Source organism: Arvicanthis niloticus, chromosome 1 (assembly GCF_011762505.2).
Source record: "Arvicanthis niloticus isolate mArvNil1 chromosome 1, mArvNil1.pat.X, whole genome shotgun sequence".
NCBI classification, from domain to species: Eukaryota; Metazoa; Chordata; class Mammalia; order Rodentia; family Muridae; genus Arvicanthis; species Arvicanthis niloticus.
Genome location: NC_047658.1, coordinates 66370779 through 66391561, shown reverse-complemented (window position 1 = coordinate 66391561; position 20783 = coordinate 66370779). Strand labels below are relative to the sequence as shown.

The following is a 20783-nucleotide window of genomic DNA, read 5'->3' as shown; positions in this document are numbered from 1 at the left end:
ACAGGATCTCACTGTGTAGCACAGGCTGGCCTGGAACTCACTTTGTGGGCAGCCCAGACTGCCTGAGCTACAAGAGTAATGGGAAGATTATAAATATACACGACCACATCTGGCTTTATCAAGACTTTTTTTTTTCTTGTCATCAAGTTTTGTGTGACCTAGAGTTGAGTCTGAAAGCAATAGTGCCTGCTCCACAGAACCAAGGACTGCACTGTAGTCTCTAGAAGGGGGTTCCCAATAGACACGGGCTGAGTAACCTTGCCTCTCTATAACTGCAGACTCTCTGAGACAACTTTCTCTAAGTATATGCTGTTTATACTAGATGTTTTATTTGGTGTGCTGTGAAGACTGATAAAACCAACTTAAAACTTGTTTCAGTAACAGCCCACACCGCATGCATTCCTGTGCTTCTATAGTATAAACACTGAGTTTGACTCCACGAAGCTGCCTCATGATGCTAAAAGGGAGGCACTCAACAAACGGTTCGTTGGCAAAACTCTGTATGTGGGGTTTTCTTAATTAAAAATGCTGTAATGATTTCTAGCTGGTTTTTATCATTTATGAAGTCATTTCACTTTCAGAAAGTATGTATGCATGTACGTATGTATGTATATATGTATGCATGTTTGTGTGTGTATGTAGTTTTAGAGTCTCAGAAAGAGGTGTACAAAGACAGAAGACAGAAGACAGACAGACAGACAGACAGACAGACACACATATAGAGGGAAGGGGCATAAGGGGGCAGAGACCAAGAGGGAGAGACAGAAAGAGAGGTAGAGACAGAGAGAAACAGAGCCAGATACTCAGAGAGAAGGACAGAAGGGATCAGGTACAAGAGAGGGGGACAGAAAGCTAAAAAATGAGAAAGCAGACTCTCAGAGAACAGTATAGAGTCCCAGAGAGACAGCAGGGACAGAGATCCAGAGAGACAGCAGGTCAGAGATCCAGAGAGAGGTGACAGAGACCTAGAAAGATGGAGCTGAGATTCAGAGAGAAAGGAAATGGACAGCCAGAGAGATGGCAGGACAGAGATGGGGAGAAGAGGGTTATCAAGTCCTTTGATGCTCAGAATGGCCCCAAAGAGAGTGACAGTTCTGTGTGGTGCAGACTAGTTGGAAGCTCTGCAGTCTCCTCTCAGCTCTATAGCTATACTCCAGTGAGTGATGGTGTCTTACACTCTCATTTGTTTCCAGTCTGAGCTGGAGCACTTTGCTTGGGGGCACAGTGTACCCCATTTCTTAGCCCATCTTAGATAGTCCTAGGACCCGACTACTTTCCTGGTTCTTACCCTGACCTCTCAGACTTGACATTTGATTCTACACTCCTTGCCTGACTTCTAATTTCTACCTGATATTTTTTCTGATGCTTTCATTGCTTCCCTTGCATGCTGATCTTCTAATTACTGTTAGTGACACAGTTATGTTGGAAACTGCAGCAGCAGCAGCAGCAGCAGCAGCAGCAGCAGCAGCAGCAGCAGCAGCAGCAATCACTGAACCTGCCATATTTTATCTCATGCAGATTTCCTTTTAGACTAGAAACTCACCACTGACTTAATCCCTGCCATACAGATAAACCAGGAAACACAGAACACTGGGCCAGTGTAGCAGGAACAGCAGGTACACGGGATTTCACTCTATACCTACTAAGTACAACTTGAAGCTTATTGTGTATTTTCTTTGAGCTATAGGTAGAAAGAATATACAGATGATAATTCTTACTGACTGGGGCAACCCTTGTCAATTTATTTTTGTGCCAGACCCAGGGGCTTGCAAGCCCTAGGAGCTGTTATACATTGGGGAAGAGTCTGGCACACAGTAGGATCTCAAAAAAAAAAAAAAAAAAAAAAAAAAAAAAAGTGAGCTTCCCTTTAATGTTAGGCATGGCACCATCCACTTTTGGTTTATGCCAAGCACCAGCATTCCTCCAGGGCTTTAATATAAAGTGGATTTAAAAATTTTTTAAATGCTATTTGAAAAATATAATTGTAACAGTTTCTTATTCTTGAAATATCAAATGAGGGTGCTGAGGGGATAGCCAAACTGGTCAAATGCTTACCAAATACGAGTACCTAAGTTTGGTCCTCAGAATCCATAAAAATCCTGGGCCTGGTGGTGAGTGCCTGTAAGCCCAGCACTGGGAGCTGGAGACAATCAGCTCCTGTAGGCTGCTGCTGGTCAGCCAGGCTGGCTTAGTCTCTGAGCACCAGACCAATGAGAGACCTTAAAGAAGGTGGGTAGCATTCCTGAGGATGCCTGAGGTTGTTCTCTGGCCTTCACACACATATGTACATGTACCTGCACATACAAATGCACCCAAGCAAACACACAAATTCACATACCTGCATCACAGTTAAACCATCATTAGCTGTGCCTGTGGTTTACATGGAGGGCAGAGAGGGAGGGCTCCTTCTTCAGTGTTCATGTAGAAAGGGATTTTAGTTTTCAGGGATGGGGAGAGTGACAGTGGCGGTGGTGTGTTATGTTAGCATTCCGTTTGGGATTTGGGGGGAGTGACCTTGGGAACTAATTGCGTGAACAGATTTGCTCTGACAAAGAAACCCCTGTATTGGCTAAATAATGTATAAGAAGTTTCCACCAGGCAATGGGGAAAATTGAATTATTTAGTGTATTTCCATTTCAACGAGTTAATCAAGATAATTGCTATTTTCCTGGATCTTTGTCTTTTTTTTTTTTTTTTTTGCAATTAACAAGGCCCCTGTTTGGAGAAAGAAATTTAACTAGTGAACTTTGCACAGAGGGATGTGACATTTTTTTAGTGTAAATTATATTTAAAAATCAATTATAACCCTTCCCCCCATCACTGGGTTCTACAGCTGTAAGAACTGATGTTCATTTAATTTGAAAAAAAAACTCATGGTCTAAGGACTTAAACTCATTTGGGATTTGCAAATTCAGGGGGAGGTTTGGGAGGGCCCTGGAGCCCAACTCAGAGCTAAAACTCTAGCCCCAGACAAGCTAGAACTTGTGTTTAGAACTTCTGTTTCCCTGCAGGGTTCTCACTATTTTCTATCCTGCAAATGAGCTTCCCTGGGCTTCAGTTTCTGTTTCTGTAAAAGAGGAAGTATTACCCATCACCCCCACTGCTGTGAAGATTAGCTCAATGACTCTGTTTCTAGCACATAGCTGATGTTCAACAAGACTCAGTTCTTCACTGGCTCCTGCAGCCTGTCTAATGCTGACATATTCAGCAGGCTCAGTTGTCTGGAACATGACAAAAAAGAGAAGCTAAGGAAAAAAAAGTCTAAGTCGAAAAGAGATGTTACAGGGCCCATTCATTAAAATAGCACCTCTGTCTTCTATCCATACGTGAGATGGTGAGATGAGTTATCTGCCTAGGACTATAATGAGCTGAACTCTGTCTCTCTGGCCACCCTGCTCTGAGATGCATCCCATGCATGAGGAGTAGGAGACAGTTGCTTGAAGTGAGTATTACACCTGAGAACAGAGAGCTGCAACACTGGCGAGGATGAGGTCAGACCACCACCCATTAGCCACAGAAGCCAATGAACAACTAGATCAAAGTCATTTTGTTCATTCATGGGTGAAGGGTTCTGTGTGCCCACTTCTGGAAGTGATTTCTGTAGCACAGCATGATATGTAAGTGTTACCGTTCCTTAACAAACTTGACATATTGAAAGAAAGACCAGGTGATGTTTATATCATGTGTTTGAAAAAGGAGACATGCAATGAATGTCAGAAGTTCATCCAAAATTTAAAAAAAGAAAATAAAATGGAATGACAGTTATGTGGGGAATCCAACCACATGGAGCGGATCCTTCAATTGTCATCTTGATGTTTATATGAAGATACTAACACTTTCAGTACTTCTGGTTGACATCATGTCCTTGTGGTAATCTGAGTGGGTGTCTACTGTATCTATTTTACAGGTATGGAAACTGAGACCTAGAGAGATTAACATGGTAGACAGAGCTGGGATGGAAGCCCCACATGAGTGTAAAGCTCACGCCTTTCTCACCATCCCATTTCCCTCTTGGGAGAAATCATTCAGAATATGAACATGCAGAACCTGTCACTGATAATGCTTTTTACCCCCCACCCCCACCCCACACTTCTGAATTAACATGAAATCAATAAAAATCACATGCCATCAGTTCACTCATTTTCAATCATACGGTACATCCCATAGAACACATCTTGATACTCACTCATAAAACGTTGTCCACCCGTTTTCATTGCTTTTGGTCGCCAAGAGGCCAGAGTTGCCATGGTACGTCATCATGGCCAGCTCGTGTCCTTGTGTGGTCACACTTCGGAGTGCACTGTTGGTGCCCATGGTTACCCAGTACACCTGGCCATCTGGGACGACCAGCCAGAGAGGCATCCCAGTAGAGTCTCGGCGGACATTTACCATGTTGCCGTTGTTGTCCGTGATGTGTGTGATGTCCCCGTCCCCCGTGTAGGTGAAGTTGTACAGGTAGTCTCCTGTGGGCAGGCTCTGAGTGTACAGATGCTTGCCACTGGTATCAAAGAGGTACAGCTCCTGGTCGATGGGGGAGGACAGCTCATACATGTTCTGGGTGTTCAGGAAAGGCTTGTTCTTCCGGATAAATCGAATTCGGATGTTTCCGAGGTCGGCCACGTAGAGCTCCCCATCAGCACACACAGCCAAGGAAGATGGGGTATTCAGCTTTGCATCCTTGGCATAACCATCATCTCCAGAGAAGCAGTCACAGTTGGCATCATTTTTACAGTCACAGCCACTGGGGGCACCAGCAACCAGTGAGATCTCACCACTTGTAGTGACCTGCCTGATGCGGTTGATCTTTTTCTCGTCGGTCTCAGCGATGTACAAGACTCCATTGTGTGAAACGGCCAAAGCAGTGGCTGACTCCAGGGTTGCGTGGATGGCTACCTTGCTCAGCAGGAAGTGGTCGATGCCAGGAACTTGGCAGTGCATGGGCCTCCCGGCGACAATGCGTACCTGGTGGTTTTCCGAGATTTGCAGGACCACGTTGTTGTCGAGGACATAGAGAGAATTATCCATTGGGTTGATGGCTAAGTCTGTGGGCCACTCCAGGCGAACCTGACAATAGAGACACAGACACTCAAATGATGCCAAGATGCCCATCATTAGTCACCCCCAAACTCCCGATAACCCACTATTGTGTCCAAAGGGCCTTTATATACAGTCTGACCCAGCCTTACAGAAACTGAAGAAGGGGCTCACAGCCTTGAAAAGCAGTCAGTGAGATGGAGACAGGCTTCTGTTTCTAACTTAGACCCACTCACAACATTGGGCAAGTTACTTTGCTTTTCTGAGCTTCAATATTCATATTGGAAAAATAGGGGTGACAGTTGTACATCCTGGCACATAGTTCAGTGCTCAAACTCAGACAATGGATACAGAAGTGAGAGGGAGAGGAGGATGGAGTCTGGAAGCTGACATAGCAGTTGTTCAGAGGATTTAAAAAGATCTTGAAATGCTGACATGACCTGTGCATGAAGGTGACTTAACAGGAAGTTAGGCTTGGAGTATGAAGGCAAAAACCCCAGGCCTCTGTCTAACATGTGGCTCTAGGCTAGTGACTCTCCATTTTGGTCCCATATTCACACTAGATGGAGACTTTAGAAAACACTGATGGCCAAATGCCACTCTGAGTAGTCAGATAAGCCAGATCTCTAGTGTGGTTGGTCCACACATTGGGCCTATTTAAAAATAACTTCCTGGATGATTGTTTCTAGGGTTGGGAATCACACCTGGGTTCTTCTTTTAAAGGGGACTTATCAGATCAGCAGTACGAGCAGCTCCCTGGAGCTGGTCAGGGATGCAGAATGGTAAGCTTGCCCCAAACCTACTAAATATGTATCTGCCTGCAGTCAGGTGACTGAGTGCACACTGGAGCTCTGGAAGCCTGATTGATGTGGGGATCTCTAGGGCTTCACAGAGTGGGTTCTCCTAGAAGGGAGTAATGAAACCTGCAGTGGGACATAGGCTCAGAGCCCAGAGCCTCACACTGAGCCCCTCTTAAGCCAGGCTGGGAAAGTGGCTGGAGTAATGGTGAGTCTTCAAGTGGGTAGCCATCAGGGTCTGGGTGACCAATGTTTTACCAAAGAATTGTTGGATGTATCTGACTGGAAAGGACCGGCACTAAGGGAAGCCCTTGCCTATGTCCCCAAGAGACACAGCTACACCACACAGCGTCTGGAAACCCTGAGCAGTGCTTCTTGCGGCAGACTTTCCAGCTCTACCTGAGGACCCACCACCCTGACATCCACGGGCTTCCTACAAACACCCGACATTTGGTCCAATCTGGGGCTTCCTCAAACAATATGAATAACGCAGTCGGAAAGTTTCTCTTCTAGGAATTTGCTCTAGCACGATACTATTATGAGTGTATCTATCACAGCCATCTTAGTAATGGAAAAAACCAAAAGAACAAAACCCCTGAACCAAACAGAACTGACTCAGACGGCCAACAACTGAGACCTGGCTAAATAATCGTAGCACATTACTTTACTTGCAAATTAGAACACCGTGCATATTCATTTAACACGATCCTCTAGGTGGGTGGTTCCAACCTTCCTAATGTGACCTTTAATACAGCTCCTTATGTTGTGGTGATCCCCAACCATAGTCCTACTCTGTTGCTACTTCATAACTATAATTTTGCTTCTGTTATGAGTTGTAATGCAGATATCTGATATGCAGGATATCTGACGTGCCACCCCCACAAGGACTGAGACCCACATGTTGAGAACCACTGTTCTAGGTAGATATGGAATGACGTGGGGGGAAGTGTTTGCTACATGCTAGATAGAAAGAACAGACTACAGAGCTGCAGGAGAAGAATAATATCAGCTAGGGGAAATGTATCAGTTAGTTTGTAGACAAAGAGGAGATTTAAAGCTAGAAGGAAACATACTAAAATGTTAGCCAGTTTTGGGATCAAGGATGATGTTAATATTCCTTTTTACTTTATTTTTTTTTAAGTTGTTGCAATGTACATGTGGTTGTTGGTAAACGTAAAAAAAAAAAAAAAAAAAGCTGGGTGGTGGTGGCACACACTTTTAATCCCAGCACTTGGGAGCCAGAGGTCGGCAGATCTCTGAGTTTGAGGGCAGTTTGGCCTACAGACCAAGTTCCAGGATAGCCAGGGCTACACAGAGAAAACCTATTTCCAAAACCAAACCAAAACAACTCAACCAAACAACAACAACAGATACCAACAATGAGGTTGTTCTCTTAGCTTAAGAGCCATTCCTAAGCTGGGCCAAAACAGTCAGTGTTCAGCTCCTGTGTCCTAAGCCTTCTGTCCCTCACCCAGCCCCAGCCCCTGTCTATCTGCAGGGCAGGGGCGCTTCAGACTCTGTAGAGCTACAGTTGGCTGCTGCATATACTCCCAGGAGCTCTCTGGAGTATGGACCTGCCAGCTTTCGGCTACATCAAGAACACAGTTTGCTCTAAAGTGACAGGAGAATTTTCAATTTTCTAAAACCCATTTCTTGTCAACACTGGCTGCTAAATATTTTATGCCCTCTGGTCCTGTGGTACCTTGGGGACTTACTCGCAGAGACCTTTCTGCTTGTCATTATGATGAAAAGATGGCGTCCTGATGAGTGGATGGGTGGGAAGGAGCAGAGAGGGAGTCCGGTGGGGAGAGAGAGAGAGGAGAAGAACAGGAGAGCATTTTAGCATTTTTTTCCATGTTGCTTTGTGTTACTGTGTGTCTGGGAAAGAAGGCCACGGCTCTCAGCGGCTCCAGGCTCTGACATGTCAGATCCCTGCCCCAGACCCCATGTGGACACTTTTCCCTCCTGTTAGCGATGTTCCTGCCAGAGCTTCAATTTCCAACATCAGAACATTAGGGACTGGACGTTAGAACTTCTGTGGTTCTCGAGCTCCTGAGCTTAGGGGACTTGTGGAGGGGGGTCCCTTGCCTAGTTGTCCTGAACATTCTAGATCTCCATTAAGGTGTTCTGAGCCGACTGCTTTGCCACAGAGTGGTGCACAAACGCATTGTCACAGGATGAATGAATGAGTGTCAGCACTGACAGGGGGGGGGGGGGGGCATGGTACATTTCCTGTTTGCTTCCACAGTCACTAACGGGTCACCTTACTCAGGTTTCTTAGGCACTGAGCTTCCTTCCCCGTATGTAAATCAGAGTAATCAACATTATCCAGAGGAGTTGTAGCAAATGAGACAATATACAAGGAAATTCTTTGTAGATTCTCAGGGAACTAATATTTACATCCCATTACCAGCTGGCGGCTCTGCGCTAGGCAATTACGTTCTTGATCTCATTAGAGAGATTCATTTCCTCATCCTTGATGAAACCCAGTGCAGGGCTGTTTGTAAAGGCATTTCCTTTCACCCAGCCTCAGTTTCCTACATTCTACCCCCGGGACTATGGTAGCGACTAAGTAAGAAAGGAGAAGTTGTATTCAGCTCTGATCTCATTTCTAGTCAGCACCAGGCACACAGCAAGTTTTCATCTGGGCTTCAAAGTACAGGGTGGAGGCCCTATCTGCCAAGCTGAAAACCAACCGCCCGGGCCCTGACTTCTGCGTGTCCACTGCATGCCTCTCGCAGTGTCTTCGGGGATTTGGTTTTTTTGTCTCCTCCTAAACTCTCTCCTTATCCCCTTTGCAGGCTTTAGCCATGCTCTCTGTGACTTTCCTTCCCAATCTTCACAGGAAAACCTGGGTGTTTTTAGTAGAGGAAGCTCTGAACACAGATGCCACCTTCCATATGTGTATGGAAAAATACATGCCTGTGTAAGAGTTCAGTGGGGGAAAAATCCAATTTTTACATTCAGACAAAGGAAGCAAGGATCAGAAGTAGAGATTTTACCCCATGGTTTCTCAGTATGTGGCTTTTGTGTTTTTCTCTCCTTCAACATGCTAGCTGCCTTCCAAGTCTTTGGTGTGAGTGCTTGGCAGTGCCTCTCTCTAAACCTAAACAACTTTCCAATGTGTGGATTGAAAGTGCTCGGCGCCCTGTGCTGGCTGGTTGAAGGCCCATTTAGAGAAGCAAAAAAATACTTGTCTGCACATCCTTAGGTTTTGGCGGCTTCCTCCTGGGTAATTCTAGCTTGCTCACAGACTGGAAAGGGGAACTCTCAAGCCAGCAAGGCGAAGCCTGCCAAATTGCAAAGTCAAGCTGCAGAGAACAGATTCACAGAAGCTGGCACAGGGGGATACCATGCCAGCATCGGGCTGGGATGGGGTGTGGGTGCTAGGAATGCCAGCAGTGTGGTCATGGGGCTTGGAGGAAGGAGTTCAGAGATATGTGTTAGTAACCGAGAAAGGCTCAGTGAGTGAGGCTGGGGGAGAGGGCTCCTGTCGGCCTCTTTATGTACCCTAGGCTCTGATAATGTTAGCAGGATGGATGCTCACCAATCAGACTCAGGCCAAACCCTGATCCAGATCCTGGCAGTTAAGGACTTGGTGCTTGCCAAGTCATCATAGGATATATGCAGGAAACCCTGGATAGCCAGTCACTGGTCTCATTCCTGCTGTCTACCTGCTAAAGCCCAAATTCTTTGGCATAGTAAGAGGACCTTCTCTAACTGGCTGTAGACCACACTTCCTATCTCAACTCCCTTCAAAGTGCCCTCTGCTTTGGATTCAACTTTCCAATGTTTTTTGAGAACATTTCAGATGTGGTCATATTGGCTAGTTTTGTGTGTCAACTTGACACAAGCTGGAGTTATCACAGAGAAAGAAGCCTCCCTTGAGGAAATGCCTCTATGAGATCCAACTGTAAGGCATTTTCTCAATTAGTGATCAAGGGGGAGGAACCAGCTCATTGTGTGTGGTACCATCCCTGGGCTGGTGGTCTTGGGTTCTATAAGAAAGCAGGCTGAGCAGGTCATGTGAAGCAAGCCAGTAAGCAGCACCCCTCCATGGCATCTGTATCAGCTCCTGCCTCCAGGTTTACTGCCCTGTGTGAGTTCCTGCCCTGGCTTCCTTTGGTGATGAACAGCAGTGTGGAACTGTAAGCTGAATACCCTTTCCTCCTCAACTTGCTTCTTGGTCACGATGTTTTGTGCAGGAATAGAAACCCTGACTAACACAGTAGGATGCCTAATTACAGAGCATGCCACCATATCCAGTTTATACGGAACTAGGGATTGAACTCGGAGCCCTATGAATGCTAAGCAATCTTTCAACTGAGCTGCAACCCTAGGCTCACACTAGGCTTAGTAACATCTTTCCTTGCACATACTAGCACTCTTCTGTTCTTTTATGCCATCCAGCAAACTCAGAGTCCAAACCTGGTACCCACATCTCCTCCTTACTGAAAGTGGATGCTTTTTATTCACCACCTCTGAAGGGATGAGCAACGTTGATCCCATGTGATGGTGCATGTGTTTTCAAGGCAATCTCGCCATACTGATGCCTGCCAATCACTTTATTGTATGGTTAGGAGACAAGAAGTTCAAAAGATTTCACAAGCCCATCCAAGCCTCAAAGCTTTGGATAGCTAAGGATCTACTGAGTGGTACAGCTAGGGTCCAAACAACTATCCAACAAATATTGGCTTTGCTCTGACTGTGTACCAGGCACTTTGGTTAAAGTAGAAGAGGTGACAGGCAGGCAGAATCCCTGTCTTGTGCAGCATATGTTCTAGAAAGTATACACGTGCCTGCATGTATTGTCAAAGAGGAAGTTCAGAGATATGAATTTAAATTTACAATGGTCTGTTGGCCATAGAAAGGTTTTCTCCACTATCCCTTGATAACCCTTCTCCACTCCAGCCACACATTTGTTATAGCTAATGGTGACTCTCAGGGCATTTGGGTTGTGGCAGTTTCTTCTTCTGGGTACTCAGTGCAGGCCCTATTCAATAGGAATATTGAATATTCAATTGAATAGGGCTTGAACAATGCCAAGAGTAGTCATCAGGCTGGGTGACAAGAGGAACACACATGCACACAGGGTTCTGGGAGACAATGTCTTCTCACCTGAGAAATATCCATGACAGAATCACAGCTGAGGGGCCTGGCCGAGGTGAGGTCATTGGAGCCCAGCAAAGTGGAGATGATACCATTTTGATCAACACGTCTGATCATGGTGCCATCCACGAAGTAAATGAGTCCAAACTTGTCCACTGTAATTCCTGGGGTGGAGAAGGCAAAACAGGAATTCAGCATTGGATCGGAGAGGGGGCCGGACAGTAGACAGCTTCAGGATTTAACAGCTACCCCCATCCAGCTCTCTGCCCCTCTGCTGGGATCTTGTACTTGGAATAAGTGCTATAGCATTGAGCGATCCCAAGTGGCTCTAGCTCCCTCTTGGTTATTGAACAGTTATTTACTTTTGTTTACCTTTAAATTAAAAAAAAAAAAAACCCTGAAATTATTATTTAGTTGAGACAGGCTTTCATATAGCCCAAGCTGGCCTCAAGTTTCAGATACAGGGAAGATGACCTTGAACTTTTGAACTTTTGAACTCCTACCCCTACCTTCCCAGTGCTGAGATTATTGTATGTGTGCACTGCTATGCCCAGTCTTATGAAGTGTTGAGGATTGAGCCAAGGACTCTGTGCATGTCAGGCAAGCACTGTACCAAGGGAGCTACATCCCCAGCGACTCCAGTCCTCTCTTACAGATGAACAGGGAACAAGGAAGGTGCTAAGGCTTTGAGCGTCCTGTGAGCCAGGAGTAAAAATCCAGTGGCCTGGACCTCAGGCTCTGTCTTCCCACTCTGCTGCTATAAAAGATTCATCTTTCACTTGGGTATCAACAGAAACTGGGTTTGTAAAGGACTCGAAGTAGAGGTTGGAAAGACATTTTCCAGTGTCACTGTGAATTATTATTTAAATCAACCTATTTCTGAAGTCCTGCAAACACAACAATAATGGATCTCCTTTATAGTAACAATTTCTCTTTTCTTCCAAGACAATCATACTCTGAGTTTATCAACCCTTGTTATTTCAGTTTCATTGGTCATTATAAGAGCACAGATTGAAAAGCATCCTTTGGGTTTGTTGACTTTTGTGTCTGCGGAGGGCACCCTGAAGATGGGGGTCCTGGCTGTCATTCAGCATCTCCCCTTTCACTTGCTGAGTCGTTTCACCCTGACAACTTTCTCCACCGTGGTGTGGGGCCCGGTCACTGAACCCCTTGGCATCTCTTTCGTTACTCATTAGATCAAGGCACTGCTTAGAGCCTGCATTTCTGCCTTTGGCCTGAGGACTTATGAGGATCCCATGGCAACCCCAGGTGGATGTCTGAGAAAACTTCATGCAAAGATTGTGTTTCTGAAGGGCAGCTTGGGGGATGGTGGTACAGACTCAGCGGGTCATTCCTCCTGGCCAGGGGCTCATTTCAGAACCACCTAGGGAGCTTTTGCTTGGCTTCAGTTCTGGTGATGCCACCAAGGAGATGGCAGGACTGATAAATGTTTTCAGAATTTCTGGGTGGTGCCTGGCACCCATGAAGGGTAGCAAGTTTTGAAACAGAGGCACAGGACTGAGTCAGAACCATATGGAGTACCATGGGAAATGACAGGCTCAGGAGGGAGGTGGTGACATAAGGGTGATCTTGATACACTCTCTTGTCTTCTGGCCAGGCAATGGGAGGAAAGGTTAGATGAGGCATGGGGAGGAGGCACTCTGAGTTAGGAGCCTTCTGGCTGAGTTACTTCTCCCCTGACTCTTGGTCTCCTCATTGCTGTGTGGAATGACAGCTCCTGGGGCAGCCAGGGGGAGAGCTCAGTTGGTAACGTGGGGGAACTGAGATTCAGTCCTAGAACCCACACAGAAGTTAAATATGGGAGTGTTCTTACAATCCTGGCACTGGGGAGGTGGAGACAAGTGGATCTGGGACTCACTGAATTCTGGGTCAATGAGAGGCCCTGTCTCAGAAAAAAAAAAAAAAATAAAAAGAGTGGAATGACATCTCTGGTCTCCTATACATGGCCTCCTACATAAACTATGAATGATTGTGTACTCTTGACATGTGCCTGCGCACCTCCACAAAACACACACACACACACAGAGAGAGAGAGAGAGAGAGAGAGAGAGAGAGAGAGAGAGAGAGAGAGAGAGAGAGAGAGACGCAGAGTAGGGAAAAACAGCTGACTTTGACTTCTTAGCTCTCAATACTCATTAATGACCATCCTGACTGTGTAACTGCAGACAATGCTCTGTGGCTTCTAAGACCTGGATGGGTCCTCTGGTCCTTGTGTTTCTTCCAGGCCTCCAAGGTCCTCTGAGTGATGGCCACATTAGAACACTCATTCCATCCCTCTTTAAAGGACCAGGAAGCTAGAAAAGGACTTTGACCAATGCACAGGCAGCCTCAGGGCTGGGAGTCTCTGCTGTGGTCTTGCCTAGAAAATCAATTAATTTTCTTCCTTAAGCAGCAGGACATGAGTCAGTCCTGCCGCTTGTCTGCCTGGCTATGCCCTGTCTCTCTCCTCCATCTGCCAGGACTGATGAGAGCTTCATGAACAATTGGGTTTCTTGTTTACAAAGTTGGCTGCGCAGGCTAATAGAAGTGATCTGTCCCCTGATTAATTACTTCATTTTTTCTCCTTTTGTTGTGCTAAATAGATGGACATCTTTTCTCCTCCCTCCTGCAAAGTGACTGCAAACTGCAGCACCCTTGTCATTTCAGTCTGGGTTAATTACAGGCTTTTGGGCAATGGTACTGCCACTCCATCTGTGTGGGTGAGGGACCACAGGCATGCAGAACAACGGAGAGATGCCAGGAGAGAAGAAAAATCTCTCAGCAAGAAATGGTTTGAATTTGAAGAGAGTAGGGTGGTACAGCCAACAGGGGCCTCAGGATCACTCAGCTTAGCCTGCTTACTCACAAACTGGGAAACTGAGGTTTGACAGGGGAGGTCTGAGGGCAGACTAGAGGCAGAGACAGACTGCAGTGCAAGGCTGTGCTTGCTCTCCACTGCTCAGTCAGCACTAAGGAGTCACAGCTAGCAGGAAGTTGAGCCACTGATGACACAATGCTTACCTGCAGAGTTGTCACCTGACCATTCCATTAGTTAGGTAGACCGTCTGTCGTGATGTTATATGATGCTACATGATTACATACTACATGGTAGTGATACTAATAGGGAATTTCCTGTGATGCTATGTTTACTATGTACCTAGTTGTCTGTACTAGACATTTATATTCCTGACATTTGAATTGGATTATGACTGTGCAGAACAACTCTGTATCACAGAGGAGGGAAATGAGGTTCAGAGAGGTTAGGCAACCAACATCACATAGTTACTAGGTAACAATGCCTGTATTTGAACACACGATCTCTCAAGAGTCTACTGCTGTGATTTGAAACCAGACCTTGAAATCTGGTCCTCTTTAACAATATAATTATTTCTAACAGTTTTACAGGACACCATGTGAAATGAATCAACTTTGACCCCCAGAACAATCTTAGGAGGTAGAGGTAGATGGTATTATTACCTGATTTTATTGAGTAAGTCCCTGAGGCTTAGAGGCTAGACATCCCTGGCTGTAGGGCTTGCTGCATAGTAAATGCCTTACTGAAGGATGCCTCTTGGTAATCATGGCTTCTCTTGTGTCAAGTTTCCTCAGCCCCCAGGCATTCACGTTTCTCTTGGCTCAGAGCCCTGCCCCCGCCCGCCCCGCCCCCGCCCTTGCCCCGCCCCCTGCCCTGCCCCCGGACAGCTCATCCTTCTTGCATCCCAGGGTGCGTGTCTCCTCTCTCCTATCAGAGTGCTTACCATCCAAGTGTCATTGATTCTGCTACAGTCAGCTTTGCTATGCATTCTGAAGCTCTGTGCACTTGGTATACACTTGATGAATGAAAAATTAGAGACTCATCTCTTTGAGTCTACCTTATATGCAAGGAAGACACAGGACAATGTCTCTGTGTAGCAATAACCTATGGGAGGGAGTTGCTCAAGGGATGGAGCGTTGGTTTGTTAGAATCCTACACAGCTGTTAAAAATGAGTAGCTAGGAGACTATTTACTGTCATGGAGAAGTCATTTGGCATTGTTTAGATAAAAGCAGCTTGCTAACAGAGTGTGCTTGGAGTCTCATCTTGTTTGACTGCACTGACTAATGTGCACAAACACTCAGAAAAAGAGACAGGAGGAAAGACAGGTATTGTTAACTGGGCTTGTTTCCAGTAGGTAGAATTATCACAGTTCCTCTGTGTACACACACACACACACACACACACACACACACACACACACACCTCTTGCTGATAATTGCTTATATCAAACATAGACACACCAACACATAGACAGGCAGGCAGACAGACAGACAGACAGATACATTTTGAATGACAAACAAATGCTATTGTTTTAAAAGCAAAGCCTTACCCCTGGGATTAGTGAGCGTGGCTTCTGTGGCTTTTCCACCATCTCCACAGCGAGTGTCATCAAAGGGGAGGCACTGGTCACCAGTCCCTGCTACCACCTCGGAGTTCTTGACCAGGTCCTTCACCACTGTGGTGGACTTGACCTTGAAGACCCGCCGGCTGTTGGTGTCAGACAGGAACACGGCCCCGCTCATGGGGTCTGTAGCCAGGTAGTATTTGTGTGCTGGGCTGTGACTGCAAGAGAGTCAGGGCCAGGGTGAGCACTTGGTTCTCTCCATGACATAACTAGAGATGCACACATGACTACGGCCATACCATCCTGAACATGCCAGGTCTCATTTAATCTCAGAACTAAGAAGAGCTGGGCCTGCCTAATACTTAGATGGGGTGTACAACATGATTCCCCAACCCACTGGCATCTAAGCAAAATGCTCTAATGAGGATGCTATCTTCATTGTGGGTGACCTGAGAGCTCCGCTAAATGATCCCTCCCCTTTAAATTACTAATGCAAAAACCCCTTGCCTAGCCTGAGGCCACTGCTCAGCCAGGAAGTGCCTGCAAGCACCAGAACTTGAGTTCAATACCCAGAACCCATGTTAAAAACAGCATCATCATCAACACCAACCAACCAACCAACCAACCAACCAACCAACCAACCAACCCCTGCCAGCTGTGGGGCCATGTCCTTGTGATCACAGTGTTTAGGAGACAGAGATGGGAGAGTCCTGGGGCTCACTGGCCAGCTGGCCTATACTCCTTGATGAACTCTAGGCCATTGAGAGACTGACTCAAAGGGAAAAATAGGGTATATGGTGCTATCTAAGGTTGTTCTCTGGTTTCTATATGCATATACACATACCTGATGCCTACCTGTACACACATGTGCTCTCTCACACACATATACATACATACATACATACATACATACATACACACACAAAAAGACCCTACCAGGCCTTTTGCTAATGATTGCCTACACCAAATGCTAAACATAGACTTTTTTCCCTCTTATGTGTATTAGTGTTTTGCCTTCATGTACACATGTGAACTGTATATGTGCAATGCCCACAGAGGCCAGAAGAAAGCATCGGATCCACTGGAAATAGAACTATAGACTGCTGTGAGCTACCATGTGGGTACTGAAAACTGAACCTGGGTCCTCTGGAAGAGCAGCCAATGTTCTTAACTACTGAGCCAACTCTCTAGTCCAACACATAAAAGATTATCAATGAAGCTTGTCATAGGAGACATGCTTACCCAAGATAGGAGCACGGAGGTGCCTGACTTTAAACAACAACCCAGGGGTTTAAAACAAGCCTTTCTCTCTAAGGGTTTTACATTGACTTCCAATTCTGTCTTGAGACTGACAGATGAGACACTGGCTAAAGCTGCCTGCTGCCAGTGTCCGCCCCATTTCCAGGTGTTCCTAGGGGTGAGTTAATCAGGAGCCCAGGTGTCTCTGTCCTGCAGTCAGGTAGAAATGAGATGTAGCATCACTTTCTAGTTTGCAGCAAACTCAAGGAAAAAGAAACAGAGCAGAGGAGCAGGGCTGAGAGGGTCTGTTTCTGGAAGACAGTCACAAAACCTGGGCTCTAGTAACAGAAAAGAAGTCAGATCATGGAGAAACATGAAAGGGATATTTCCATTGGAAAATGCCCAGGGCATGAAACCAGATCAGTCTGGATTCTGTGGGTTCTGAAACTTGGGCCCCTGGGCCTCCAATTTCCTTCATCTACAAGATAGTGGTGTTAGTGTTTGCTTAAAAATTGGGACCATTCACATGAAACCACATGTGTCTCACATGTAGTATGATGCGTGGTCCACAGGAGGAACTCAGTAAACCCTGAGTGGTGGTGCTTGGGTTTGCCTTTGGAGACGACTTTCAGGTAAGCGTCTCCTGCTAAGTACAGACTGTACTACTCAGGGGTATTGATTACAACTTCTTCCAATTCTAGAGAACATGGATGCTGGGCTTACCACTGGGAGCCCACTGTGATGTCAATTTTCAGCTCCTGTGTGTGGTCTGATCACGTCAATATTGTATTCAAACAGCACGTCAATATTGCATATTTATCAAGTATAGGGATTAATCCAGGTCCTTTGGAAAAACTTAATTTTATAAACTGGTGTTTATCACATGTGAAGCTGTGTGTGTGTGTTTGTGTGGTGTGTCTGTACCTGTCTCTGTGTGTATGTATGTGTATCTGTACTCCCTCTTTCTTTTGTGTGTGTGTGTGTGTGTGTGTGTGTGTGTGTGTGTGTGTGTCTAGAGCCATGGCACCTTAGTCTGGCCCTGACTTCTCATGATTAGAAACATCCCTTGCCTTGGTGGTATCCCCTGGGTCAGAGCCAGTGTCCAGACCTGAGGTTCTCTTACTGTTGTCTTTCCCTGAGGTCCACATGCCATGCTGTTCTGCACTGGCGTTTCCTCGTCAGCCCCACACTGCTATCCCATCGCCTCCTAATGAACGAGGGCAGGATCCTCTTCCTCAGACCATTTTTCTAATCGGATCCAAATCCCACCAGGTTATTTCCATGTTTCAGTTTGCAACACTCTTCTGACTTTCAGAGGAAGCACAGCTCTTCCAAGGCAGATGCAGCAGAGGAAGGCCGTCTTGCCTTCCTCTCAGACACCTATACCAGGCCCCTGGATGCATTTGGTCCTGCCTCTACCCACTCCTCTGCTCTGTCGTCTATTTTCTGCCACCTTTCCCTGGCTGTTTTTCCTCTGTGGCCTGGGGTTTATACTGATGTATGTCTTACACCAAGCAGAAGGCCTGACAACTTATGTCTTTCCTACCACCTTTCAGTACTTTAAGGGGAAATGGCTAGATTTTTATCCAGACTGCATTTCCAATGCCCCACCTGCAGTCTCAACCCTTCAGAGCAGCTTGTCTTAAATAGACGACATGTCCATTTTCAGTTTCTTTAGGTGGTATTTGCATTAAAATCACTCGGCTTTGCTTCTACTTCTCATGGGATTGGCAGTAATAGCACAGACATCCTGTTTATCTTGAAATGTTCCCTTGGGACTTAGAAGGTGGCACAAATTTAATCTTCCCAGACAACCCTGATCCTAGCTTAATAAAACACAGTGACCTTAGATCCTGCTCCTTTGTGCTGGAGCATCCCAGTCTCCCAGCTTCCCCATGACAACCAGGGGGCAGGGGGACTATTTCATTTCAGTGTGCATCACTCATGATAAACTGGTGCTATCTACCTTGGCAGAGAGAGGACCCCAAGGGAGTGTGGTGGAGGGACCTGTCCACTTAGATTAGCCCCTTGAGTTTCTAGCGCACATAGCCCTGCACTGCCCTGGAGAAGTGTTACCCACGTGGAGTTTCTCAAGTGGGTGAATTCCAGGAAATGGTGGCCTTGTCAGGATTGTCCTAGATCCTATAAACGTTAGGGTTGCATCTCTTATGCTTATATGGTGGTCAGTATGGAAGGGAAACTGCTTGTTCTGAGTGGAGAAGGTGAGTGTTTAACTGGGGTAAGTCAATGAAATAGCTGTGACTGTCAGCTGTCCAGTGGTTAGGTCTCTGATCTGCGCCCCGCCCCCCATACACGTTTGTTTGTTTTTCAGACAAGGGCTCATTTATCCCAGGCTGAACATCAAACTCACCATGTAGCTGAGGATATCCCTCAACTCTTGATTGTCCTGCTTCTGCCTCCCAAGTGCTGGGATTGCAGGTGTGTATCATTAAACATGGCTTTCTTTGGTGCTAGAGATCAAACGTAGGGCTTTGTGCAAGCACTCTACCAACTGAACTACATACCTAGTTCCACATGTCCTCCGCATGCCAGCACCGGCAGCTGCACTGTGTCTGTGGTTCCCTCTGAGCCCTCCCCGGGCTGCCCCAGCAGCCTATGGGACACAGCTATGGAGCTGCTGCCATGGATTGGGATGTAGCTGACACTGAGAGATGTGGATTCTGTCCTAGTCCGTGTCTGCACTCGACACACATGGCCTCATTCCCCCGTAACTAACACATTAAGTAGGGACTGTCTTCCTCCATTTAAGAAAACCAAGATGGACAGAGATGAAGTGCCTGAGCAGGCTCACAAACTGTCGAGTGAATTTCAATCTCCACGAGCTTCGCTCCAGTCTACTTCTATTTCTCCACATAGCCGCACCGTTCCCTGAACACATCAGCACTGCATTCTGAAGACCCGATGATCTGCTGCAAGTCACACAATCCTCTAAAGCATAGGATGGAAGAAAGCGCCAGGGCCCCTTTGACTTGCCTGTCTTGAGAGGTTCGGTTAAGTACTCCCTCACCTGCGCTCCCATTCCCGCCCCCTGCTTTTCTGTTATATCCTCATGTTTCCACTAGAGTGGTGGCAGATCTTGCTTCTAGTGTCTGTGGCACTTCCACAGATTCTTCTCTGATGACTCGTCTGTTTCCTCCATAAAGCCTCGAACTTGGAACTGGAGAAATGGTTCAGCAGTTAGGGACACTAGCTGATCTTCCAGAGGGCCTGATTTCAATTCCCAGCCCCGACATGGCAGCTCACAACCACCTGTAACTCCAGTCCTAGGGGATTCTATGTTCTCTCTGGTCTTCAAGCATACTGCATACACATGGCACACAGATATATACAGGCAAAATATCCATATAAATAAACTATCTGCCACTACCACTACGATGAACACCTCTTTGAACTCTTCTAGGATAGAAACTGATTTCAAGTTCTAAATGATCCCACTAACACAATGTCTGTTCCAATAAAAATCGAGTTGTTTAATAAATAGCAGCTTTTTGGATTTTTGTCTATTTTTTTTTAAATTTTTGAGACATGATTATAAATATTCCAGGGACCTTGAACCTACTAGGTAGCTCAAGATGATCTTGAACTTGTGATCCTTGCTCCTCTATCTCCGAAGTACTGGGATTTGAGGACTGGAGCCAGTCCTACCCAGTTTCTGTGGTGCTAGGAATTGAACTCAATTCTTCAAGAATACTAAATAAGCACTCTACTATCTAAGTTATGTCCCCAGCCCCCCCAAATCTGGTGACCCTGAAAAATCTCTGGAATATTTATGTTGGTGAATAATAGCTATGTATTCTTGACTTAATTCTGTGTTGCTCGTCTATTTTCTATGACAGTTAAGGGCTCTTTTGAGTTAGTACCATGTGTGTAGCTTGGTTTGAGGGAGGTTACGTTCATGCATAAGAACAGGCTCCTAACAGCCCTTCCTGTCCCCAGGGAAGAAATCCTAGAAGACATAAGGAAGCCTGTTTCCTGAACAGGTCCACAGCAGCAGATGCTGAAGGGACTTTGGCTACTGGGAATGCCCAGGATAGCAGGTGGCATGAGACTGAAAAAGTTAAAGACAGATAAGTCTCTCCTGGGGCTGTACACACAGGCCAAGGTTCCCATGGAACCAAATGCTGTTATTGGAAGAAACTGAAGCAACGGACAGATGCAGAAAATACACTTCTAGAACCTTCTTTAATCTAACCAGTATTCAC

The 20783-nt window shown here is 46.1% G+C and overlaps 1 protein-coding gene across 17 annotated transcripts in view; it reads right to left on the bottom strand.

The window, feature by feature from the left end:
• Nucleotides 1-20783, bottom strand: part of Tenm4 (teneurin transmembrane protein 4) — a 1520543-nt gene that overhangs the window by 32037 nt on the left and 1467723 nt on the right. For all 17 annotated transcript variants that reach the window (XM_076938042.1, XM_076938101.1, XM_076938085.1 and 14 more), the window contains 3 exons: nucleotides 15307-15539; nucleotides 10950-11104; nucleotides 4187-5064 (listed from right to left, as the gene is read on the bottom strand). In XM_076938042.1, coding sequence (XP_076794157.1) covers nucleotides 4187-5064; nucleotides 10950-11104; nucleotides 15307-15539 — 1266 coding nt within the window. The remainder of the gene's footprint in view (nucleotides 1-4186; nucleotides 5065-10949; nucleotides 11105-15306; nucleotides 15540-20783) is intronic.